The sequence below is a fragment of the Coregonus clupeaformis genome, chromosome 12, assembly GCF_020615455.1.
Source record: "Coregonus clupeaformis isolate EN_2021a chromosome 12, ASM2061545v1, whole genome shotgun sequence".
Lineage (NCBI taxonomy): Eukaryota > Metazoa > Chordata > Actinopteri > Salmoniformes > Salmonidae > Coregonus > Coregonus clupeaformis.
This window is the reverse complement of record NC_059203.1, coordinates 49,342,424-49,367,145: the sequence shown is the minus strand read 5'-3', so window position 1 is coordinate 49,367,145 and position 24,722 is coordinate 49,342,424. Positions and strand designations below refer to the sequence as shown.

At 41.8% G+C, this 24,722-nt stretch overlaps 1 protein-coding gene across 8 annotated transcripts in view; it reads left to right on the top strand.

Moving 5' to 3' along the window:
* Nucleotides 1-24,081, top strand: part of LOC121578355 (neuron navigator 1) — a 128,963-nt gene extending 104,882 nt beyond the window's left edge. For 3 of the 8 annotated variants that reach the window (XM_045223912.1, XM_045223911.1, XM_045223913.1), the window contains 18 exons: nt 560-568; nt 1,313-1,402; nt 2,265-2,376; nt 2,497-2,615; nt 3,188-3,196; nt 6,195-6,406; nt 6,617-6,779; nt 10,436-10,610; nt 10,972-11,069; nt 11,193-11,288; nt 11,666-11,834; nt 14,348-14,583; nt 16,080-16,234; nt 16,341-16,412; nt 17,648-17,844; nt 18,163-18,281; nt 18,679-18,888; nt 19,272-24,081. In XM_045223912.1, coding sequence (XP_045079847.1) covers nt 560-568; nt 1,313-1,402; nt 2,265-2,376; nt 2,497-2,615; nt 3,188-3,196; nt 6,195-6,406; nt 6,617-6,779; nt 10,436-10,610; nt 10,972-11,069; nt 11,193-11,288; nt 11,666-11,834; nt 14,348-14,583; nt 16,080-16,234; nt 16,341-16,412; nt 17,648-17,844; nt 18,163-18,281; nt 18,679-18,888; nt 19,272-19,361 — 2,331 coding nt within the window. In that variant the 3' untranslated portion in view covers nt 19,362-24,081. The remainder of the gene's footprint in view (nt 1-559; nt 569-1,312; nt 1,403-2,264; nt 2,377-2,496; nt 2,616-3,187; nt 3,197-6,194; nt 6,407-6,616; nt 6,780-10,435; nt 10,611-10,971; nt 11,070-11,192; nt 11,289-11,665; nt 11,835-14,347; nt 14,584-16,079; nt 16,235-16,340; nt 16,413-17,647; nt 17,845-18,162; nt 18,282-18,678; nt 18,889-19,271) is intronic. The other 5 variants (XM_045223910.1, XM_045223909.1, XM_045223915.1 and 2 more) reach the window with 3 other exon arrangements.
* Nucleotides 24,082-24,722: the final 641 nt, after the last annotated feature.

The window sequence follows — 24,722 nt, the reverse complement described above, 5'->3', positions numbered from 1 at the left end:
TGCTGTTTAAGTAAAGAAAGTCAAGTCCACTACACTACTAACACTGTCCATTGGCAATACCCTTTAACCTGGTATAACCTGAGTGTGTTACTGCTACTGTATGATTGAGTGTGATATGACCACAGACCTTGGTTCAGTATTAATACATTAATAAACAGTATTTATAAAACAATTGATAAAAACCTATACAGTAGGACAAATTCTAATTTCGCTTCAGCACTTACACACTGGATTATTGTGTCTTTAGTATGTGATAAATTGTATGATGTTGCTTTTAACTGTAATTTATTATTACTGTAAATAGCCCTCTGGCCCAATGTCTGTCTGTGTGTGTCTAGGTTGTGTGCGTACGTGTGCATGCATGCGTGTGTGTGCGTGCGTATGTATGTACGTGTGTGTGCATGCGTATGTGTGGGTGCATGCGAGGAGTGTGATCCCGGCCTAACGCCACTGTCCCTCTCTCCTCCACTGTTCGCTGTATTGAACGCTGGTTCTGGACTCTTTGCTGCCCCCTGCCTACTGGCCACTGACCCACACCTCTGGATGCTGGGTATAGCAGCTAGGCCAGGTTTGTTGGACTGTCTGTTGCTTCCAGATCCCTCCTCCGTCCTTCACTGTCGCATGACTCTCGCTCTCTCTCTCTGACCGCCCATCCCGTCCCACAGGCTGACAGGCTGACCTGGTGCTGAGGTTCCTGTTTGAGTCGCCGTGTGGTGCCACCAGCCAGGCCTCGACACCTACCTTGAAGCATGTGGATGATCTGTAGTTTTAGGTTTAAATAAGCTTCTGTACTTTACAATTGCCATGTAAAAATTAGCCAATGTTGAAATGTAAGAGAATGTAAAGATGGTAGCCTTGTTACAAGATACATACACATACCATATAAGTACAAACGACTGGCTGAAGTTTATTATTACGGTAAATTAGAGTCACATTCAGTACTATGAGGGTTCAGAAAGGTCTCCCATGCTACATCAGGTTGGAGAGGCCTGTGCCCCAGTGCCATACTCCAGTCACCTCTCACTTGCACCCCACCCCTCCTCTCCTCCCTTCCTTTCATCCTCCACAGCTGTCCCATCCCTTCACCCCTCCCTCCTCTCCTCCTGGCAGATGGAGAAAGCCATTTGCTTGATGTGCATTGAGCCTGTGGTACCTGCGGCCTCTACACTGCAGTGACTCATCTCTGTATTCTCTCTCTCTCCCTCTCTTTTTTTTTCTCTCTCTCTCTCTCTCTCTCTCTCTCTCTCTCTCTCTCTCTCTCTCTCTCTCTCTCTCTCTCTCTCCCCCTCTCTCTCCCCCTCTCTCTCTCAAGGCTAATTTGGTAGCAGCGTTCGAGCAGAGCCTGCAACTGATGACGTCACGTCTGCAGAGCCTGTCAGTCAGCCAGGAGCAGAAGGTACCGGTAAATGCAGCTGCATTATTCTGCCCTCTCTTACATCCTCCCACGATGAGGGGGGGGGGCGTTTATTTTCCGAAACTTCAATGGAGCGGAGTTCTGCGCTATTCATTTACTGTCCAGCTATTTCCAACCAATGTCAAAAGAATGTCCGTAAGAGATGTTTATTATTCAGCTTTCCCGTTTACCATAATGAGTTGTAGCAAACAGAGCTTCAAGTTGTGAGAGTTTCATAAAAAATGCATGTGGAGAATTCATGTTAACCAATAGCTTTTCAAACAAATAAACCAATTTGACTTTTGTTCTATGAGAAGGCGGAGAGCAAAGTGAGCATAGAGTGGAGACCGAGTCCGATCTCCTCAGTGTGTTTTGACAGTCAAGGCTAACATCCTGTACCACAACATGCCCTTGAGCATTATCCGCATGACCACCCCAAAGCCCTGGCACCATCTACCTGTATCATCCTTTTGGAGAGCTGAGGACAAAGACTGTCAGGGGGACAGGAAATGAAATCTAGGTCAAAGGTTGACATGGTGCTAAGGTCTTGTTTTCACTAGCCACTCAGCACAATCGTTCAAGCCTTCAGGTCTGAGACACCATAGACACACCATAGTCAGTCCCCCGTATATGACTGCTGTCAGGTGCTCAATGGGGTACATTAGCCCAGAAGATGTACAGTAGGGAGTCCCGTCTCGACCTCAGAGTAAGGTTGCAAAATTCCTGTAACTTTCCCAAAATTCCCAGGTTTTCCAGAAATCTGGATTTCTGGAAAACTTGGGAATTTGGGGAAAGTTACCAGAATTCTGCAACCCTAGAGGCAGCAGACAGTTGTACTGTATGGTAATGTATTGGTCCTGTTTCCCTGTAGGACTCTGAGCTGACTGATCTGAAGGAGACCATAGAGATTCTGAAGACGAAGAACACAGAGGCCCAGGATATCATCCATGTGGCCCTCAGCAACCCTGACATCCCTCCTAAAGGTAAGGAGCCAACCAAGGGCCTAACGTTCTTTCACCATAATCCCTTCAACCATTCCTTCTCTTCTCCAGAACAGTTGTTCTCTTCTTCACCACCCTCACTAGCTCCTCTTGTCTCTCCAGAGCTGCAGATGAAGAGGCAGAACTCGTCCGAGAGCATCTCCAGCCTGAACAGCATCACCAGCCACTCCAGCATGGGCAGTCTGAAGGAACAGGAGGCCAAGAAGAAGAAGAAGAGCTGGGTGAGAGCACAGAACCGCCTGAGCTGTAAATAGAATATAGAATTAGAATCAGGATTCTAATTGGGTTTCTGGTTCTATGAGAGAACCATCTCACTAGGGTCAGGGCAGTTGTACTGTCTATTGTCTATTGGTGTCCAACAGTGCGAAAACCTACAATTTGTATTCCTGGAGTTCACTATATCAAGAGTTTACCACTGGGCTGGCTAGTAACAAGCAATGTGGGTAACTTTACTTAACTTTAGGTGATCTAGCTAATGTATGTATTCATAAAGCCTTCATAAACTCTACATAACATGTTTTACACAAGCTATAAAATGACATAAACATTCTAAAGAGCTTATAAACAATAAAATAGCAACATCATGAAGTTATGAGGTTGGCATAGTATAGGATAGTTTAGAATCCTAAATTATGTTTTGCATTGAAAAGAGAGAAACCATCCAGCCGCTCTCTCTGTGTCTGTGCTCCTGCATGTGTGGGTTCTCTCTCTCTCTCTCTCTCCAAATCTGATATTAAGTATGACTCCTCTCTGATCTCTTTCTCATGCTTCCCTGCTACTGTATTTTATTCAGGTCTTTGAGGTGAGTAGTGGACATTGTAAGAGCCCCAAGTCCTCCCTCCCTCCCTCCCTCCCTGCACTGATGAGTCATACTTGTTAGATATTTGGAAAAGCTGTGTGGTTTTTCATCCCATATTAAACCTAGCTAACTCCACTTCATTCACTAACAGTACGTTACGTAAGCATCCATTTTTATATGCACCATTTACTGTAAATATAAGGCGGATAAATGATTCAGAAATCACAAAGAAAGTAAATTGGATAATCAGACGATAACAAATGTTTTCAAATTCTGTTTTGATTTCATGCAAAGCTTGTGTGAAAGTTATTGAATGAAGATTATATTTTTTGCAGGACAAAATCAACTTTTTGTGATATAGTCTGTTGTTTTGTGGTGGTAGTCCTCCATATTTCACATATCATGACAAAACTTCAAACTCAACACTATTTCGTCAGAAGTGTATGTATTGTGGAATCATAAGTCTCACATTGTTTAAACTGTACAGACAGTACAGACACTTAAGACATTTGGATAATTCTTCATATAGGGTTCTACTGTGAACAAAGTGAACATAAACACTAAAGCCTTGCTCCTCATTTGGTCATGATTCTTGCAACAACTCAAATCTGTACAGTCTGTACAACGCTCACGGCTTTTTCCACCATGGGACAGTGCTTTTATCTCTTCCTTCCCCCTCATTGGACAAATTACAAAGTCTAGTGAACATCTCTGTCTCATCGCCAGATGCTTATTTCCATGTGCTCTGTTCCCTACAGACTAAGCTGCTAGGTTATTTTCATGTTGCGTGGACTGCGTCCATAGGACCACGTCCCATGACTAGTGTTCTGCAGGGTTGGGGTTAATTCCATTTACAGTGGGGAAAAAAAGTATTTAGTCAGCCACCAATTGTGCAAGTTCTCCCACTTAAAAAGATGAGAGAGGCCTGTAATTTTCATCATAGGTACACGTCAACTATGACAGACAAATTGAGAAAAAAAAATCCAGAAAATCACATTGTAGGATTTTTAATGAATTTATTAGCAAATTATGGTGGAAAATAAGTATTTGGTCACCTACAAACAAGCAAGATTTCTGGCTCTCACAGACCTGTAACTTCTTGTTTAAGAGGCTCCTCTGTCCCCCACTCGTTACCTGTATTAATGGCACCTGTTTGAACTTGTTATAAGTATAAAAGACACCTGTCCACAACCTCAAACAGTCACACTCCAAACTCCACTATGGCCAAGACCAAAGAGCTGTCAAAGGACACCAGAAACAAAATTGTAGACCTGCACCAGGCTGGGAAGACTGAATCTGCAATAGGTAAGCAGCTTGGTTTGAAGAAATCAACTGTGGGAGCAATTATTAGGAAATGGAAGGCATACAAGACCACTGATAATCTCCCTCGATCTGGGGCTCCACGCAAGATCTCACCCTGTGGGGTCAAAATGATCACAAGAACGGTGAGCAAAAATCCCAGAACAACACGGGGGGACCTAGTGAATGTCCTGCAGAGAGCTGGGACCAAAGTAACAAAGCCTACCATCAGTAACACACTATGCCGCCAGGGACTCAAATCCTGCAGTGCAAGACGTGTCCCCCTGCTTAAGCCAGTACATGTCCAGGCCCGTCTGAAGTTTGCTAGAGTGCATTTGGATGATCCAGAAGAGGATTGGGAGAATGTCATATGGTCAGATGAAACCAAAATAGAACTTTTTGGTAAAAACTCAACTTGTCGTGTTTGGAGGACAAAGAATGCTGAGTTGCATCCAAAGAACACCATACCTACTGTGGAGCATGGGGGTGGAAACATCATGCTTTGGGGCTGTTTTTCTGCAAAGGGACCAGGACCACTGATCCGTGTAAAGGAAAGAATGAATGGGGCCATGTATCGTGAGATTTTGAGTGAAAACCTCCTTCCATCAGCAAGGGCATTGAAGATGAAACGTGGCTGGGTCTTTCAGCATGACAATGATCCCAAACACACCGCCCGGGCAACGAAGGAGTGGCTTCGTAAGAAGCATTTCAAGGTCCTGGAGTGGCCTAGCCAGTCTCCAGATCTCAACCCCATAGAAAATCTTTGGAGGGAGTTGAAAGTCTGTGTTGCCCAGCGACAGCCCCAAAACATCACTGCTCTAGAGGAGATCTGCATGGAGGAATGGGCCAAAATACCAGCAACAGTGTGTGAAAACCTTGTGAAGACTTACAGAAAACGTTTGACCTGTGTCATTGCCAACAAAGGGTATATAACAAAGTATTGAGAAACTTTTGTTATTGACCAAATACTTATTTTCCACCATAATTTGCAAATAAATTCATTAAAAAATCCTACAATGTGATTTTCTGGATTTTTTTTTCTCATTTTGTCTGTCATAGTTGACGTGTACCTATGATGAAAATTACAGGCCTCTCTCATCTTTTTATGTGGGAGAACTTGCACAATTGGTGGCTGACTAAATACTTTTTTTCCCCACTGTAAATTCCAGTCAATTCAGGAAGTACACTGAAATTCCAATTCTCTTCAATGATTTTCAATAGGAAAATGTGGAATTGGAATTTGGTTTACTTTTTGAATTGACTGGAATTTTAATGGAATTGACCCCAACCCTAGATTAGCCTTGGGTTCACCAAGCTTCACCCCAGAAAAGTGGACACCAGTATAGGGGTGGGGAGATTTGGGGATTTTGAGGACAGTGTATTTTTTTCTACTGGCTATATATTCAAGTGTCCAAATCAAAGCCAAGTAATGACTTCCAAATAAACAAAAATACACTTGCTGTGATTTTGATTAAGCATAGCTGTGCGTGTCAAATGGCACCCTTTCCCCTATATAGTGCACTAAAGTAGTGCACTATATAGGGGAAAGGGTGCCATTTGATACGCATCAAAGGTTGAATGCATCAACAAATACAGGATGGATACAGGAGTCACAATACTGTAAGTGTTCATTGTGGTTCTCTCTGGGTGCTCCATCAGTCTTTAATTCTCATCTTTGTTATCTATACATTTCTCTGTACAGTTGAGGAGTTCCTTCAACAAGGCATTCAGTAAGAAGGGTTCCAAGCTCTCTGCGTCGTACGCTGACATCGAGGAGATCGCCACTCCAGACTCCTCTGCACCCTCCTCTCCTAAAATCCCCAACCACCACGTGGACAGGGATGGGGAGGGAGATGGAAATGGAGACAACCCTCCCTCTATGATGAGGTCCTCTGTCTCTGCATCATCCTCTGGGTAAGGTCAATTCACACAACCTGATCACCTTTGCTGCACCTCCAGTCTGAATTATGTTTTGCTTCCAAATGGCATGTATGAATGTCATGTAACATTATCTATATTTTATTTATCTCTCTTATTCATCTCTATCATACAGTTCAATGGAAGAGGGGGTACCTGCCACCTCTGTTCAGTCTTAGCAACGTGTGTTCTTCTCTTCTTCTCCAGACTGTGTGAAGGAGGCGAGGAGCCCCCGGAGGATGAGAAGGTGGTGACCACGCTGCGCTCGGCCCTCTGGGAGAAGGAGAGGAAGCTGACGGACATCCGCCTGGAGGCCCTTAGCTCCGCCCACCAGCTGGAACAGCTGCAGGAGGCCATGACCAACATGCAGGTGTGTGTGTGTGTGTTAGAGTCCTGCATCGGGTCTGAAACCCACGGTTCGGCTCGCGGTTCAGAACTATATTGCGTCGAAAATATTTTAAATCAAGATAAAATATTTTTTACAAACCCAGGAACATGTTGTGTTGCAAATTCCATTCTCTGAGAGGTGAAGCAGACGTATAGGCTACCAGCCACGCACGCAGTGGATCAAGGAACTTTCCAATATTTGTGTGGTGCGGAAATATATGTTCCATCCCCCTCACGCGAGAATACGTTGCTTGGCTAGCCTAGCTCACACGAAAATGGCTAAAGTAGGCCCAAACGGAGAAATAAAAAGAAAGGTTATGAAATACACCATCGTGGAAATGGGTGCTGCTCGATTGAAATTCCCGGTTTGGGTTGCAAAGAAAAAGCCATATCTCAGACTGGCCAATAAAAAGAAAAGATTAAGATGGGCAAAAGAACACAGACATTGGACTTCTTTGCAACTCTGCCTAGAAGGTCAGCATCCCGGAGTCGCCTCTTCACTGTTGACATTGAGACTGGTGTTTTGCGGGTACTATTTAATGAAGCTGCCAGTTGAGGACCTGTGAGGCGCCTGTTTCTCAAACTAGACACTAAGGTATTTATCCTCTTGCTCAGTTGTGCACCGGGGCCTCCCACTCCTCTTTCTATTCTGGTTAGAGACAGTTTGCGCTGTTCTGTGAAGGGAGTAGTACACAGCGTTTTACGAGATCTTCAGTTTCTTGGCAATTTCTCGCATGAAATGGCCTTCATTTCTCAGAACAAGAATAGACTGACGAGTTTCCGAAGAAAGTTATTTGTTTCTGGCCATTTTGAGCCTGTAATCGAACCAACAATTGCTGACGCTCCAGATACTCAACTAGTCTCAAGAAGGACAGTTTTATTGCTTCTTTAATCAGCACAACAGTTTTCAGCTGTGCTAATGATCAATTAGCCTTTTAAAATGATAAACTTGGATTAACAAACACTACGTGCCATTGGAACACAGGACTGATGGTTGCTGATAATGGGCTTCTGTACGCCTATGTAGATATTCCATTAACAATCGGCTGTTTCCAGCTACAATAGCCATTTACAACATTAACAATGTCTACACAGTATTTCTGATCCATTTTATGTTATTTTAATGGACAAAAAAATTGCTTTTCTTTCGAAAACAAGGACATTTCTAAGTGACCCCAAAGTTTTGAACGGTAGTGTACAGTGGGGGAAAAAAGTATTTAGTCAGCCACCAATTGTGCAAGTTCTCCCACTTAAAAAGATGAGAGACGCCTGTAATTTTCATCATAGGTACACGTCAATTATGACAGACAAAATGAGGATAAAAAATCCAGAAAATCACATTGTAGGATTTTTAATGAATTTATTTGCAAATTATGGTGGAAAATAAGTATTTGGTCAATAACAAAAGTTTCTCAATACTTTGTTATATACCCTTTGTTGGCATTGACACAGGTCAAACGTTTTCTGTAAGTCTTCACAAGGTTTTCACACACTGTTGCTGGTATTTTGGCCCATTCCTCCATGCAGATCTCCTCTAGAGCAGTGATGTTTGGGGGCTGTCGCTGGGCAACACAGACTTTCAACTCACTCCAAAGATTTTCTATGGGGTTGAGATCTGGAGACTGGCTAGGCCACTCCAGGACCTTGAAATGCTTCTTACGAAGCCACACCTTCGTTGCCCGGGCGGTGTGTTTGGGATCATTGTCATGCTGAAAGACCCAGCCACGTTTCATCTTCAATGCCCTTGCTGATGGAAGGAGGTTTTCACTCAAAATCTCACGATACATGGCCCCATTCATTATTTCCTTTACACGGATCAGTCGTCCTGGTCCCTTTGCAGAAAAACAGCCCCAAAGCATGATGTTTCCACCCCCATGCTTCACAGTAGGTATGGTGTTCTTTGGATGCAACTCAGCATTCTTTGTCCTCCAAACACGACGAGTTGAGTTTTTACCAAAAAGTTCTATTTTGGTTTCATCTGACCATATGACATTCTCCCAATCCTCTTCTGGATCATCCAAATGCACTCTAGTAAACTTCAGACGGGCCTGGACATGTACTGGCTTAAGCAGGGGGACACGTCTGGCACTGCAGTATTTGAGTCCCTGGCGGCGTAGTGTGTTACTGATGGTAGGCTTTGTTACTTTGGTCCCAGCTCTCTGCAGGACATTCACTAGGTCCCCCCGTGTGGTTCTGGGAGTTTTGCTCACCGTTCTTGTGATCATTTTGACCCCACGGGGTGAGATCTTGCGTGGAGCCCCAGATCGAGGGAGATTATCAGTGGTCTTGTATGTCTTCCATTTCCTAATAATTGCTCCCACAGTAGAGCGGCAGGTAGCTTAGTGGTTAAGAGCGTTGTGCCAGTAACCGAAAGGTCGCTGGTTCTAATCCCCGAGCCGACTAGGTGAAAAATCTGTCGATGTGCCCTTGAGCAAGGCACTTAACCCTAATTGCTCCTGTAAGTCGCTCTGGATAAGAGCGTCTGCTAAATGACCAATTATTATTATTATTATTGATTTCTTCAAACCAAGCTGCTTACCTATTGTAGATTCAGTCTTCCCAGCCTCGTGCAGGTCTACAATTTTGTTTCTGGTGTCCTTTAATAATAATAAATAATAATATGCCATTTAGCAGACGCTTTTATCCAAAGCGACTTACAGTCATGCGTGCATACATTTTTGTGTATGGGTGGTCCCGGGGATCGAACCCACTACCTTGGCGTTACAAGCGCCGTGCTCTACCAGCTGAGCTACAGAGGACCACCTTTGACAGCTCTTTGGTCTTGGCCATAGTGGAGTTTGGAGTGTGACTGTTTGAGGTTGTGGACATGTGTCTTTTATACTGATAACAAGTTTAAACAGGTGCCATTAATACAGGTAACGAGTGGAGGACAGAGGAGCCTCTTAAAGAAGAAGTTACAGGTCTGTGAGAGCCAGAAATCTTGCTTGTTTGTAGGTGACTAAATACTTATTTTCCACCATAATTTGCAAATAAATTCATTAAAAATCCTACAATGTGATTTTCTGGATTTTTTTTCTCAATTTGTCTGTCATAGTTGACGTTTACCTATGATGAATATTACAGGCCTCTCTCATCTTTTTAAGTGGGAGAACTTGCACAATTGGTGGCTGACTAAAAACTTTTTTCCCCACTGTATATATATTGTTCTTAATTCATGGCATGGTCTCCTTTTATCTAAATGTTGAATAGACATGCAGACAAATGAATTAATGCAGGGATGGGAATAATAGCCTACTATTCTGGAGTCATAAAAACAATTCTATAAATTGATGTTATTCGGCGGGTCATGGATCGACTCTTAGTTGCGTAGAAAAATCTGTACTGATGTCGGATATCGGGTGGGGTTCGGAATTGATGTGGGGTGGGTGTGGCTCCAAAAAACTGACCCGTGCAGGACTCTAGTGTGTGTGTGTGTGTGTGCGAGGTGTGTGAGCATGCGTGCCTGCTTGCATGTTTGTGTATGTGTCTTTGTGTTACCCAATGATGTCTACTTTAATGTAGATATAGTTCATGGTTTGTGTAGTTTGGCCCCTGAACCTGATCCCATTAGGCCCCTATAGGATTCCCCTCATTAAGTAGCTATCACCTTAATGCTACACTGTGTGTTCCTGCCTGCAGATGACAGTGGAGAACCTGAAGGCAGAGAATGACCAGTTGAAGACAGGCGGTCCCTCCACCTCCACCTCCCAGTCTTCCGGCCTGGCATCACTGGGCACAGCCTCACCACGCCAATCTGTTGCCATGTCTCTGCCCAAGACCTTTGGCATGACTCTGGGAGAGGGCAGCCCCTCTGGTGAGGCCTGGCATCAGTGACTAGAGGAACGCAGTCATCACTCAACAAGTCTAAGACTGAATGAACATCCATGAATCCATTTTTATTTTAAATCTGAAACTAGGGATAATTGTCATAAAGCATTTCAGCTAAATAACCCTCCTTAGTGTGCACTGTGAAAGGCTCATAACTCAGTGATGAATAAACGTACAACTGTCAAACAGAACACAAGGACATTGTGTACCCACGTTTATGTTTGACATGTTAAAGTCATGACGTGCATGTAGGACACTCATTAGTTTATGCCTTGACCCAGTGTCTCTCCAGCTGACTACCACTCATACCATAATGTCTCTCTCGCTATCTCTCTCTGTCGAAACAGACGTGTTCCAGACAGACACCGTTAGCCTCCCCTCTCATAGGGACGACACGCGTGTGAGAGTGGTGGTTCGCATGGCCAATCTGCGCGTCTTCAAAGATGTGAGTCTATTTATACGATTCATGATTATGTATGAGCCAGACTTGTTCAGTTCAGCTGGGCTCTACAATAACTATGATGGTAAACCTTCTAACCTCTCAACTGCTGCTGTCCTCGTTCAACAGGAGGTGAAACAGCAAGACTTTTTCATCGGTACTGTGAGGGTTAATGGTAGAATGGACTGGCCTATGCTGGACTCGGCTGTTGGCCAGGCTTTTAAGGTGAGTCTCAACAGGCACCTCGAATGTGAAAAAACATGTTCTACATTCAAAAGTGGATATATTGTTGATGCAAACGTAGCCTAAAAATTCAATTTGTATAAACTTAAATGACAAGGTAGGGTGTAAGGTTCTGTGTAGGGTTATAATGTCAACAAACAGAAGACATAAATACAGAAGCACTTTTCTTCTCAATTTGGACATGGTTTTGGCTAGAGCTTAATCTGTATCTGTAAGTTCTCAGTCTGCTTTTCCCCAACACAACTAATGTTCCCCTCATCTCCTCTCCCCTGTCTCCTCTCCCCTGTCTCCTCTCCCCTGTCTTCTCCCATGTCTCCTTTTCCCTGTCTCCTCGCCTCCCCCCTTATCTCCTCCCCCAGGTGTACATAGCCAAGGTGGACCCCACCTCTAGCCTGGGCCTTACTACAGACTCTATCTACAGCTACAGTATGAACCACATCAGGAGGGTGCTGGGAGGGGAGCTGCCAGAGAGCCATCCCTCACGCTGTGTCTCCAAGGGGCCCAGCGGCATCACTGTAACACTCAAAGGTCAGTACCTGACTAGGATCATAATGGTACAGTTGTGAATAATGGTCATTTTCTGGAAATATACCATTATTTAAGCTACAATCTGCAGTTTAATTTCTGATGAAGAACAATATTGCTCTGAGGGAGAGAGTATTTGTTAATGTACTATTAACTGATTATCACAGTAAGATTGTTTTTTGTGTGTAATTTCTTTGAGCATCGATTGTAAAGGACAGCTTGTGTCTAGCTTGTGTTATATCTATTTGGGGTCAGCAAACAGTCAATGGACTTAATGTTCACACCAAAGGTCATTGCAGCACTTGTTTTGGCTTTGAGACCGTGTATGTTTGGAATTTCTGTCCACTCTCTTCAGATCTCCTGTTCCACACTGAACAATGATTAAAGGAATGTTTTATTAAGATATATCAGGATTTATGACCCATGCTGCGTACGTTAACCAGATATTTGGACTCCTTGTTATGTTCCATACTAAGATGTGATGTTGAATATCAAGTAGGATGGATGATTGGCTGTGAAGCCAATCATCCAATCATTAAATTCTAGTCAATTCCATTTCAATTCCAGTCAATTCTGGAAGTACACTGAAATTCAAATTCTGTTCAACGGTTTACTTTCTGAATTGACTGGAATTTAAATGGAATTGACACAAACCCTGCTCTGTAGTCACATAAGTCCTTCTGTTTGTCTCGTTATAATTATCTCCCCCCTGTCTCTGACCGCTCTCTGACCACTGGCACCCAGTAGCGGAGAGCTGAGTCTGGGTCTGGCTAAGATTTGTGGTGTCTACAATGCCTTCAGAAAGTATTCATACCCCTTGACTTATTCCACATTTTGTTGCGTTACAGCCTGGATTCAAAATTGATTAAATAATTTTTTTTCTCACCCATCGACACACAATACTCCATAATGACAAATTCAAAACATGTTTTGAGATTTATTGAAAATGAAATACAGAATAATATTTTTTATACAAAACATCCACATACAAATGACAACATACAGACGCATCCAAACATCCACAACATCACCCCTGCCCAGACCCACCTGCTCACACCCCTATCTCCAGCGCCCGCATCACTCTCCACCACATGGCCTCAAACTGCAGCATTTTGTTACTCTCTGTTGCCCATGCAATTTAGATAATAAAGCATTTGACCTTCTCATTGTGTTAACGATTAAGTATTGGTTGATTTCCAGTTTTTAAGTATACGTTTTTTCAAGATGATTGACAAGAAAAGTATCGTCCAACCCATCGGGTATCTCACAACACCCCATTATGCCATGTCTTGAAATATGCAGACAGATGGATTAAAAGTACATTTACATTGTATTGTAATACTTCTGACAGCCAACTTTCGAACTTCACCCTTAACTTTTACACTTCATTAATACTTTCTGAAGGCACTATACCGCATCCTACTTGCGATAATTCTGAAGGATTATAAAAATTAAAAGAGTTTGGAGAATCTTCATCCGTTGTCCAACTGTTGCAATCATTCAAATCGTTAAAAAATCATAATAACTATTTCGATGACCGTTGCTACTGGCACCCTGTAGCAGAGAGGTGAGACTGGGCCAAGCTGAGACTGATTTGTGGTGTCAGAGGAAAACATATGTTCAGACAGGCCATTAGCAGATTAGCTTTTTTGGACCGATGTAGTTTTTTTTAGAGCACATTTCCCTAGAACAGTAGTGTACATAGATCCATTTCAGGGTAATCCATATCAGTTAGACCCCATTTGGGATTTTTAAAGCAATGGAGAGGTGTAGGCTGGGTAGGCTGTCTGTTCCACCTGGCTAAGCAGGAATGCAGTAGGGCAGGGTGGGAAAGAAGCAGGGGAGTGCAGTCGGGGTTCAGAGAAACATGATCCCGCTGCAGCTTGTGTGTCAGGCAGCTCAGGCAGTCCGACCCAGCTGGCCCAGGCAACACACACACACACAATACACAAACCCTATAAATGTGGGTGGTGATATTTCACACTGTAGGGTGGGGGCATGGAGGAGGTAGGGGGGAGAAGGCATGGAGAGGAAAGAGGACGAGCACAGACTCCTTGCTCTTGATCTGGGAGTTATTTACAGAACATTCTTTCTGCACTCCAAGTTGTTTATAAAAGGAGACGTGACGCGGGAAATCGTTAAGCAGAACATTTTCATGTACATGGATGGACTCCCTGGTTTAACTACAAAAAGAACTCTGGTTTAGTGCATTCTCTCAATGTTAGGAAAAATGGATTGATAGTTTTAGTGCTTCTCTTCATGTACAGTATGTCTCTGTGAGCAGCTGAATGGAGGGCTGTTTGGAATTCCCTACACCCAACCAATCGTTGTACCTCACCTGTCTATGTGTTGTGTCAAATACATTTTAATTTTAAGTGTTTACACATATAATTCCGGGCCAAGATGGCAGATTTCTGTCCATTCTAGTGTTATATTTAATTATGGGTGTTTACCCTGAACAGACAATAAAGCTTTAGAACATTAAACGTTTGAACTTTGACCTCTGCGTCCTTCAGGTCTGAAGGAGAAGTTTGTGGACAGCATGGTGTTTGAGACCCTCATCCCCAAGCCCATGACCCAGCACTACATCAGCCTGCTGCTCAAGCACCGCCGCCTCATCATGTCTGGGCCCAGTGGCACCGGCAAGACCTACCTCACCTCCCGCCTGGCAGAGTATCTGGTGGACCGCAGCGGTCGAGACCTCAATGACGGCATTGTGGTCACCTTCAACATGCACCGCCAGTCTTGCAAGGTGGGTACAGGACATTGTGTGCCATACGGTAACGGGGTTCCTTGCTCCTAGTTCTGGATAGGAGCTACACGCTGAGCAGCTAATTATTAAAGGCCCAGTGCAGTCAAAAACATGATTTTCCTGTGTTTTAAATATATTTCCACCCTATGAGGTTGGAATAATATTGTGAAAATGATGATAATGCCCTTTTAGTGTAAGAGCTGTTTGAAAAGAAGTTAATAGACCAATAATAAAGATATTTTAAAACCTCTCTGCCAATCAATACATCAAATGTATTCATAAAGCCCTTTTTACATCAGCAGATGACACAAAGTGCTTATACAGAAACCCAGCCTAAAACCCCAAAGAGCATGCAATTTGGTATTTTATTAGGATCCCCATTAGCTGTTTGGGTCCAAACAAAGCATGAAACTTGACATAATACTGAACATTAATAGACAAGAACAGCTCAAGGACAGAACTACATCAATTTAAAAATGGCACACGTAACCTACATATCAATACATACACACAATATCTAGGTCAAATAGGGGAAAGGCGTTGTGCCGTGAGGTGTTGCTTTATGTTTTTTTAAAACCAGGTTTGCTGTTCATTTGAGCAATATGAGATGGAAGGGAGTTCCATGCAATAATGGCTCTTGAATTTGTTCTGGATTTGGGGACTGTGAAAAGACCCCTGGTGGCACGTCTGGTGGGGTAAGTGTGTGTGTCAGAGCTGTGCAGATGTAGAAGCTCGGTGACTAGGAAAAACTCCCTTGGAAGGCAGGAACCTAGGAAGAAACCTAGAAGGGAACCAGGCTCTGAGGGGTGGCCAGTCTTCTTCTGGCTGCACCCGGTGGAGATTATATCTAATCGAATAGATTCCACAGATTGCTAGTTGAAGATAAATACTTTTTCTAAGCGTATTAGTATATTAGTGATTGACTGACCAGCTCTCTCCAGATCTCCCAACAATGTTATTTCTAGGGTCAATTTTAGATTAATGTTATGCTGAGACCAGGAACAGACTACCTGAGGGCAATACCAGAACAAATGGTCTATTGATTCTGTATCCTCACAACAAAATATGCAGAGCTGAAATATGTTTTATATGTTCATCAAAAGAGAGATCAGGGTCTAGAGTAATGCTGAAGTCCTTCAGTTTTATTTTCAGTTTTCCCCTTCCCACTCAGACCACTCCCAGACAGTCCTAGCAAAATTCTTGCTTGAGAAATTGCTCTTTGCTAACAAGCTTTTTTGTTTCTTTTTGACGATTTTAATTGAAAACAATCACAGCAAGGTACTTAATTGTTACCCAGAAATGATTTCAAATTAAGTAAAAAAACTGCTGCATTGGCCCTTTAACTAAACATTTACCTCTAATCATCAGGTTTGTCAGTGGTGGGCTGGCAGAAAAGCCTGTACACCTTACAGCTCAGTACCAAGAGAAAGCAGTCATCTGGTTTCGGTTTGTGATTTAATATCACCATACATCAATAACATGACCTCTCTCAACAGGATCTCCAGCTCTACCTGTCCAACCTGGCCAATCAGATTGACCGGGAAACCAGCACTGCTGAAATTCCATTGGTGGTTATCCTGGATGATATACATGATGCCACTTCCATCAGTGAGCTTGTCAACGGGGCCCTCACCTGCAAATACCACAAATGGTGAGTAGACTAACACTGAAATGGAACCTTTTATCAAACATCTATTAGAGACATTAGTACATTATTGTTTCTAATCTTAACTGTGATGATTCTGTGTTTATTTCAGTCCTTACATCATTGGAACTACCAACCAGCCGGTGAAGATGACCCCAAACCATGGCTTGCACCTCAGCTTCAGGTGAGTGAAGAGACAAATCGAGTTGTTTGTGTTTTTTTGTGTGTGAAGGCTTTTGTTCTGACCTAGTCTTAAAACATCTTATTTAAGGCTACAGTATATCCCTGTCATGCATCTACAGTACGCTTTGATGCGTATTTAAATTGGGATGTTGTCAGTCTAATAAATAGGGACAGTGCCTTCAACATATTCATACCCCTTGACTTATTGCACAATTTGTGTTACAGCCTGAATTCAAAATTGATTAAAAATATTGTTTTCTTTCACCGATCTACACACTACCCAGTAATGACAAAGTGAAACATGTTTTTAGAAATGTTTGTATTGGCATTGAAAATGAAATACAAAAATATCTAATTTACATAAGTTTTCACACCCCTGAGTCAATACATGTTAGAATCACCTTTGGCAGTGATTACAGTGAGTCTTTCTGAGTAAGTCTCTAAGAGCTTTACACACCTGGATTGTACAATATTTGCACATTCTTAAAAATTTTTTTAAAGCTCTGTCAAGTTGGTTGTTTATCATTGCTAGACAGCCATTTTCAAATCTTGCCATAGATTTTCAAGCGGTTTTATGTCAAAAAACTGTAAATAGGCCACTCAGGAACATTCAATGTCGTCTTGGTAAGCAACTCCAGTGTATATTTGGCCTTGTGTTTTAGGTTAAAGTCCTGTTGAAAGGTGAATTTGTTTCCCAATGTCTGTTGGAAAGCAGACTGAACCCAGTTTTCCTCCAGGATTTTGCCTGTGCTTAGTTCTATTCCATTTCTTTTTATCCTAAAAAAAAAACTCCCTAGTCCTTGAAGCCGCCACCATACTTGAACATTTGAAGAGTGGTACTCAGTGATTTGTTGTTTTGGATTTGCCACAAACATAACTTTGTATTCAGGACATAGTTGTTTTTAGCAGTTTTACTTTAGTATGGAAGGTGTGGAATATTTTTATTCATTTAGGTTAGTATTGTGGAGTAACAATGTTGTTGATCCATCCTCAGTTTTCTCCTATCACAGCCATTAAACTCTAACTCTTTTAAAGTCACCATTGGCCTCATGGTGAAATCCTTGAGCAGTTTCCTTCCTCTCCGGCATTTAATCCATTTTAAATTGAGGCAGTGACACAACAAAATGTGGAAAAAGTAAAGGGGTGTGAATACTTTCTGAAGGCACTGTATATAGTAGATAGTACTTTATGATATATACAGCATGACCTGACCTTTGACCCTCTCCTGAACCCAAGGATGGTGACCTTCTCCAATAATGTGGAGCCAGCCAATGGCTTCCTGGTGCGTTACCTGCACAGGAAGTTGATGGAGGCGGAGGACGAGAGGAGCCTGGCCAACGAGGACCTCCTCAGGGTGCTGGACTGGGTGCCCAAGCTGTGGTACCACCTGCACACCTTCCTGGAGAAACACAGCACCTCGGACTTCCTCATCGGTAGGAAAACATTCTGTTAGAAGCGGGAAATAATACAGGAATATAAAGTTAGGTCACACTTTCATTGGATAGTCCCCAATGGATGATCTACAGATCTAAATCTACATACTATCCAAATAAAGCGATACCTAAAGTTAGTTAGTTATTGGAGATCTGATTCTTGTCTATGGCCACAGACTGTGTGTTTGATTTGATGTGGTCATTGAAAGATCTTTAATATTATTTATTCTTTCTTTTTCTCTCTCTCTCTCTCTCCTCTCTTTCTCTGCTCCCCTCCCTCTCTCTCTCTCTTGCTCTCTTCTCTCTCCCTCTCTCTAGGTCCGTGTTTCTTCCTGTCCTGTCCTGTGACTGTGGAGGAGTTCCGCTCCTGGTTCATTGACCTGTGGAACCTCTCCATTATCCCCTACCTGCAGGAAGGAGCCAAGGATGGCATTAAGGTCAGACAGGTTTTACTATCTTGGTAGATGAATTAAAGCCTGGTCCCAGATCTTTTTGTGCTCTATTGCCAACTTTATTGTCATTGTCACGTCAAACGTTTGGCGTGACGGCACAACCAGATCTGGGACCAGGCTAGGTGAATTGCAGGGAAAATAAATGGATGGAGCGAGCATCTTTCAAGGAATAACACTCACACTTTTCTTTTCCTACTAGCACTGACTTTGCTGATAAGTACCTTATTGAGGAAAAATGTACTGTACTTACTATGACTTTGATTTGTAGTTGTCTCACCTAGCTATCGCACTAACTGTAAGTCACTCTGTATAAGAGCGTCTGCTAAATGACTAAAATGTTAAATGTGCTCGGAGTATGACGTGTTGTGGCTTTGTGCCACAGGTGCATGGTCAGAAGGCGGTGTGGGAGGACCCAGTGGAGTGGGTGAGGGGCACCCTGCCCTGGCCCTCAGCCCAACAGGACCAGGCCAAGCTGTTCCACCTGCCTCCCCCCAGCATGACCTCTGGAGGCCCCGGCCAGCCCAGCGAGGCCTCAGCCAGGCCTCTTAATAAGGAGACCCCACCCAGCTCCATGGACACCCTGGACCCCCTGGTGAGACACTCCTCTTCCCATATTTGTACCATGGGGGTATGCAACTGTGGTCCTGGAGGTCCCACAGTGTGTGTAGGATGTTGTTGTGGTCCAGCAACGATACACCTGATTCACCTAATAATAGTCAAATCTGAACAATGTGATTTATTGATTAGTTGAATCAGGTGTGTATAGCACGAGCTGGGCTGGTGCAAAAGCCTGAAACACACTGTGGTACCTGTTTCCCAACCCTGCTGTAAGTCCTTCTCTGGCCTCGTCTCTATCTCAATTATATTACTGTATGTCCTTGGAAGGTATCGTTGTCACAATACTGTGCATTATATAGAGTTAATTTGAAATGCTTCATCTTTTCTGACCCTTTCCCCCTCTGTCTGTTGTTCCAGATGGCTATGTTGTTGAAGTTGCAAGAGGCAGCCAACTACATTGAATCTCCGGACAGAGATACAATGGACCCCAGCCTCCCTACATTTTGAACAACTTAAACTCTAGACTCAAAACCTAGCACTTCAAATAGCCCTAAATATTTATCCCTATGTGAGCTCTAGTATACACAGTTTATAACATTCAGGAACAAAAACTCCAACATTGTTTTCTGCTCCTTTTGGACCTTATCTTTAATCTCAGCAAACAACAATCACACTCCATATGGTTGAATGAGAAGCCATTTGTTTTGTTGTTTTTGAATTGTATTCAATCATGCCAAGTCATACCAACCGATATTATGGTGAGAGAAAATATTTAGATTTTCTATTTCTTCAGATTTTCTTGAACTAGAGGTTATATTCACAATACACAGTATAAAGTCTCTCTTTACAGAAGCCTTCTCTCTATCACTGCTGCCCTCGATAGAAACAGGTGCTAATTATCTAGATAATAAGTATTACTCTTACTTTAGAAATTAATCCTCATCTCTCATTGGTCTAAGCAGGTGATTCTTCCAACAGCAAATTTAAATGACAAAAAAGCACATTCTTGCTTGTCCACTTTTGCTTAACATGGCCTGCAGTGTGCCTGTAAAATCAAGTCAGTTTGAGACCCATTTTAGCTTATTGGAAAGAGTACGACGGCATGTTGTATGGCTTGTCAGGTTGTATAGTCCTGGTTCTGAATACATATCGATCAATCTTTGAAGGCCAAATCTTAGACATATGCAACTCTTATACATAACCAGGTGAAATTGTTTGACTCTGTGACCAAACATACTGAATGCCTTAATAAATCTATTACTTATGATAACCTCAAGATGAACAGCAGTATACAACAGTGGTGCTTTGCTTTATAACCATCGCCTCAGAGCAGAGTAGTGCCAGGACATTGACTTTTTGCCCCCTCACATAGTTCAGGGTAGAGTCCTGCACAGGTCAGTTTTTTTGGAGCCGCACCGCCCCGCCCAAATTATTTCTGAGCCCCACCCGATATCCGACATCAGGACAGACTTTTCTCTGCATAGAGAGCCGATCCGTGAACCGGCAAAATAATATCAATTTATTGTTTTTATGACTCCAGAGTATTAGGCTATTCCCATTCCCTGGATTCATTAATTTGTCTGCATGTCTATTCACATTTGGATCAAAGGAAACCATGGCATGAATTAAGAACGATAGGCCTATCTTCTGATTTTCACCTTGCGATGCGGCACATTGACAACTCAGATCGCTTTGAATAGGATCCTTTTAATTAGACTTCTTCTTACTTAACGAAAGCCTATAGCTGACATAACAAAACAATACATTTACATTCAAACTTAAGTAAACATTTCCTATACTCGAATAAGCTATAGGCTGCAAAAATAGCCTACATTCATTTAGTAGGCTATTGGCTACTCAAACTTTTACCAGTCTCACAGGTTTAAACTTTATAAGGCCTGCATATGGTCTAAATGAATGAAAGCCTGAATTGATGTAATAATAAACTTATATTAACTGAATTTACGCAAACAAATACCTGCTTGCACTTTTGCAGGCTGTATCCATACCGGGTTGTTGTCCTCCTTGTCCACAATGACTCAAAAATCCTTCCAAACCGGGGATTTCACTCACGCAGCACCTGTTTCCATGATGGTGTATTCCACCATCATAACCTTTGATAAGAATGTTTTCATTCCACCCTCCAGCTGATTTTTTTTGCAGGTCAACTGCCGGGAACCGTGGGTATCCGATCCGATGCAGGACTCTAGTTCAGGATTGATTTCAATGTCATTTAACTATATTTGAGGGATAAACAACATGTTTCAGGTAGGCTAGATGGTGGGGATCAGGGTTTCATGGTCAAGTGAGAAAACAGGATTTAACAGAGCAGAACACAGACACATGGTTATTTCCTTATGGGTAATATCTTTAATTATCATTCATTGCAGCTACAACATAGCAAAATTACAAATGCTGTCACTCTTTAACCAAAACATTTAAAGATGTCATCAGTACATACTAACTTCAGCTTCTGTGGTACTAGTTCCTCATTTTGTTGCAGGCAGCATACTTTTTATTTATTTGACTGAACTGACATAGACCGATTTGAAATCCAACTATCTGTTTGAAGATATAAAGGCCATGCCAGTAATACTCACATATAAAATCAGGTATTACTAAGAAAGTTATTTTTTGGAATAACGCTTAAGCAACTAACATTTGCTTATAGCTTAGATATTGCTTGACTTTTATTTTGAATATGGTGAGGTCTAATCTATTCCACAACATTATTCAGTATAGTTACTGTGCTCAATGCTGTATTTCCAATATCGATTTCAGTTATTTGATCTACACTAGTTGCATGGTGCTAATATCTGATATGCTGAACCAAATACTTTACTGTAATCTTGCATATTGACAGTAGTTAGAGTATAAAAGTGCTTAAAAGAATGTACATGTAGATCTTTTACTCAATGTGGTAGCCATATAGCATCGCAGATCATTTAGGTGCTTTTGAATTTAGCCTTTTCACAAAGCTACTGTCTCATTCCTTGTAGAAAACATGTATTTAGGCCTATACCAAGACAGGTGAGTGAACATCATGATTTAGAGTTCTCTGTTGCACCCCATAAATCATTTTCATCAGACACAGGTTAACTCTGCTATTAACAGTCTTACATCTATTGTAGCAACCAATGGTGCTCTCCCTTTTTTGACTGGTAATATTGCTTTGCTCATCTTTGGTTTAGGTAATGACCGTTTGGACACACAGCATAAAATAGAAGAAATAGTTATTTGCTCACAGTAATGATCAAGGACCATTTCCCACTTCAGAGGCATAGATATAGAATGGTAGAAGTTGAGTGGGTTACAGTAGTGTTCTCAAAAGATACATCTGACCATACTGGCTGATGCTGAAATAATGTAGGAGAATCAGTCTGTGTTTTGGTCTCTTCACACTAATGATGTATAATCCCTTTATCATAAGTCACCTGTATATAAACTGTAATTTAATGTCAGATCCCTTTCTTTGTACAATGGTTATCATAACAGAAATAAATGTTGCACACTATCAAAGGTCATTATTAAGCAAAGTGCAACTAAACCACCGTGATGAAGTTAAAACATGGTACATTCCTTTTGTACTTATTTTTTTGTATGCTTTTGCATCAAACTGTTAATGACTCCATCTGATGACTTGAAGCGAATGGCTTTTACTGCCTTGTGTGGTCACATTTTTACAAATTGAAAGAATCCTTGATAAATCCTATGTGTGAAAAGATGCCCCTTTGGCCAATTCATTTCACAATGACACCATGGCTGCATTTACACAGGCAGCGCAATTCTGATCCTTTGCCCAATTATTGTAGAAAGAGTTGATTGGATTGGTCAAAAGACCAATAAGTGGAAAAAGATCAGAGTTGGGCTGCCTGTGTAAACTCAGCCTACTAGACCCCCCATGAACCTTCTGTCATCTTAATGATTAGCCTCATTAACTACTCTGCATTGTTTTACTATTTAGAAGAGTATAAGAGTATAGTATACACTGTATCTATGTATGCAAGTAAACAAATGCCATTCTGCTTGTTCTTCATCTCATTCACTGGTCGTTGTGGCTGTTGCGCTGTAGTGGCTGTGCTGTGTGTTTGCAAACCATCTTCTGTATCAGGACTATGCAGCAACTTCTACTGGTGTTGGCAATTAGAAAAAACGTCAACAATTATTCTGAAAGCTAACAAACCCAGTCTTGCCCCAGTCTTGCAGTAAATTGGACCAAATGAGGATTATGTTACTGAGAAAGAGTTCATTTTACAGGCAGGGTTGACTATGCCTTAATGTGAATTTTGATGCAAGTGTTGCATTGAGAGAGTGAGTGGGACCGTTGACAATGGAAGGGATGCTTTGTGTGAAGGTTATTAGAATGTGTAAAAAGAAACTTGGTCCCACAAGACACCACCTGACTGTGAATGGGTGGTAAAACCTGGGCTTTAGCTCAGTGGGATAACATACCCTTGTGGCACACAGGAGACCCAGGTTTAGAACTCAGGTCAGTCACATGAGGGAAATTAGGTGTAGGTTATAGAGTTTGTTGTCCAAAGGTTTAGGCCTGTATTGCAGTTGGGCACAATTTAACTATTATCTAAGAACATAGTTCGACATAAAAGCTTGATTTTCAAAAAATCTAAGATAAATCAATGTTTTCTATATCAGGGTCTTCAAAAATACTAAACAAATCTGAAGTTCTTGGAAATGAAGTATTTCCCACTTGATTAAATCCAATACAGGTTGCTGAATAGTCATAATTATTTTGCAAAGCTTGTTATTGACTCAAAATAAAAATATAAAAACTGTAATAATGATATCTAATGTCACTGACAGGCAAATGTGATGGATTTTTAAATGTTGTAAATGCATGCCAAATTAGTGTGTGAACAAAACATGTAATAGCATTAACGTATTGTTAGGGGTTCATTCTATATAGAAAATGCTTTTTCTTTTTAATATGCTGATATTTGATATTTCTTTTTCTAAGGAATCCTTTGTAAAATTTCATTTATCTATTTTGTACAGGACTTCACAATTGTAAACATTGTAAATAGTTACGCATACTGTACGCGACAACAATCATTAAGGAAAACAAATAACTCCATAAAGGCCTACTACAAGATTAATAACTTATCACTCCAGAGTTGAGCCCAATACGTGGAGAGGTAGGCATGCTTCTGAAATGACATCTTCATCCACCTACTGTTTGTTCCAGTCAATAAAATCATGTCATATATGATTTGTCTCATAATTGCGAAAATATTTTTACCTCCATTCCTATAAAATAATGAATTCAAATTTGCAATGAAAGAGCACTTAAGATCTTCAAGAGCAGTCAGTGTGCATTTGGGTTGTGGCCTAACCATCATATCAGTGTTTATAAGGGTGATTTATCAGAACAAACACATCAGTGAACTGGAAACTGAGTGAAACACAGGGTAAACCCCCTCATTTTGGCCCGAGGGCCGCATTCGTTCTTCAACGAGGTCCGGAGTGCCACACTGAAAATGTGTTATATTTCCTCGCTGTCAAAATTTGGGAAAAATAGTCCTCTATCGTTTTTGGAATATATGATGCTCCCTGACTGTCTAACTTTAATTTCAGTGATTATTAGCTAGCTGGACACAGTCAAGAAACCATGGATGTAGGTCCATTATCAGTTCTACATTGTTTCGATTTGGTTTGAGTCATTTTAGTATATTGAGTTCACCTTACGGGCCTAATCGTCCATATGTTTGACAACCCTGGTATAGGGGATCCCTATTCCTACAAGTGTTAGTGCTATTCGGTATCCTTGGGATGTCCATACTCTAAACCCTAACCTTAACCATTTTACATTTTAACTTCAATGGGGTAACGAAAGTGTTGGGATGTCCCTAC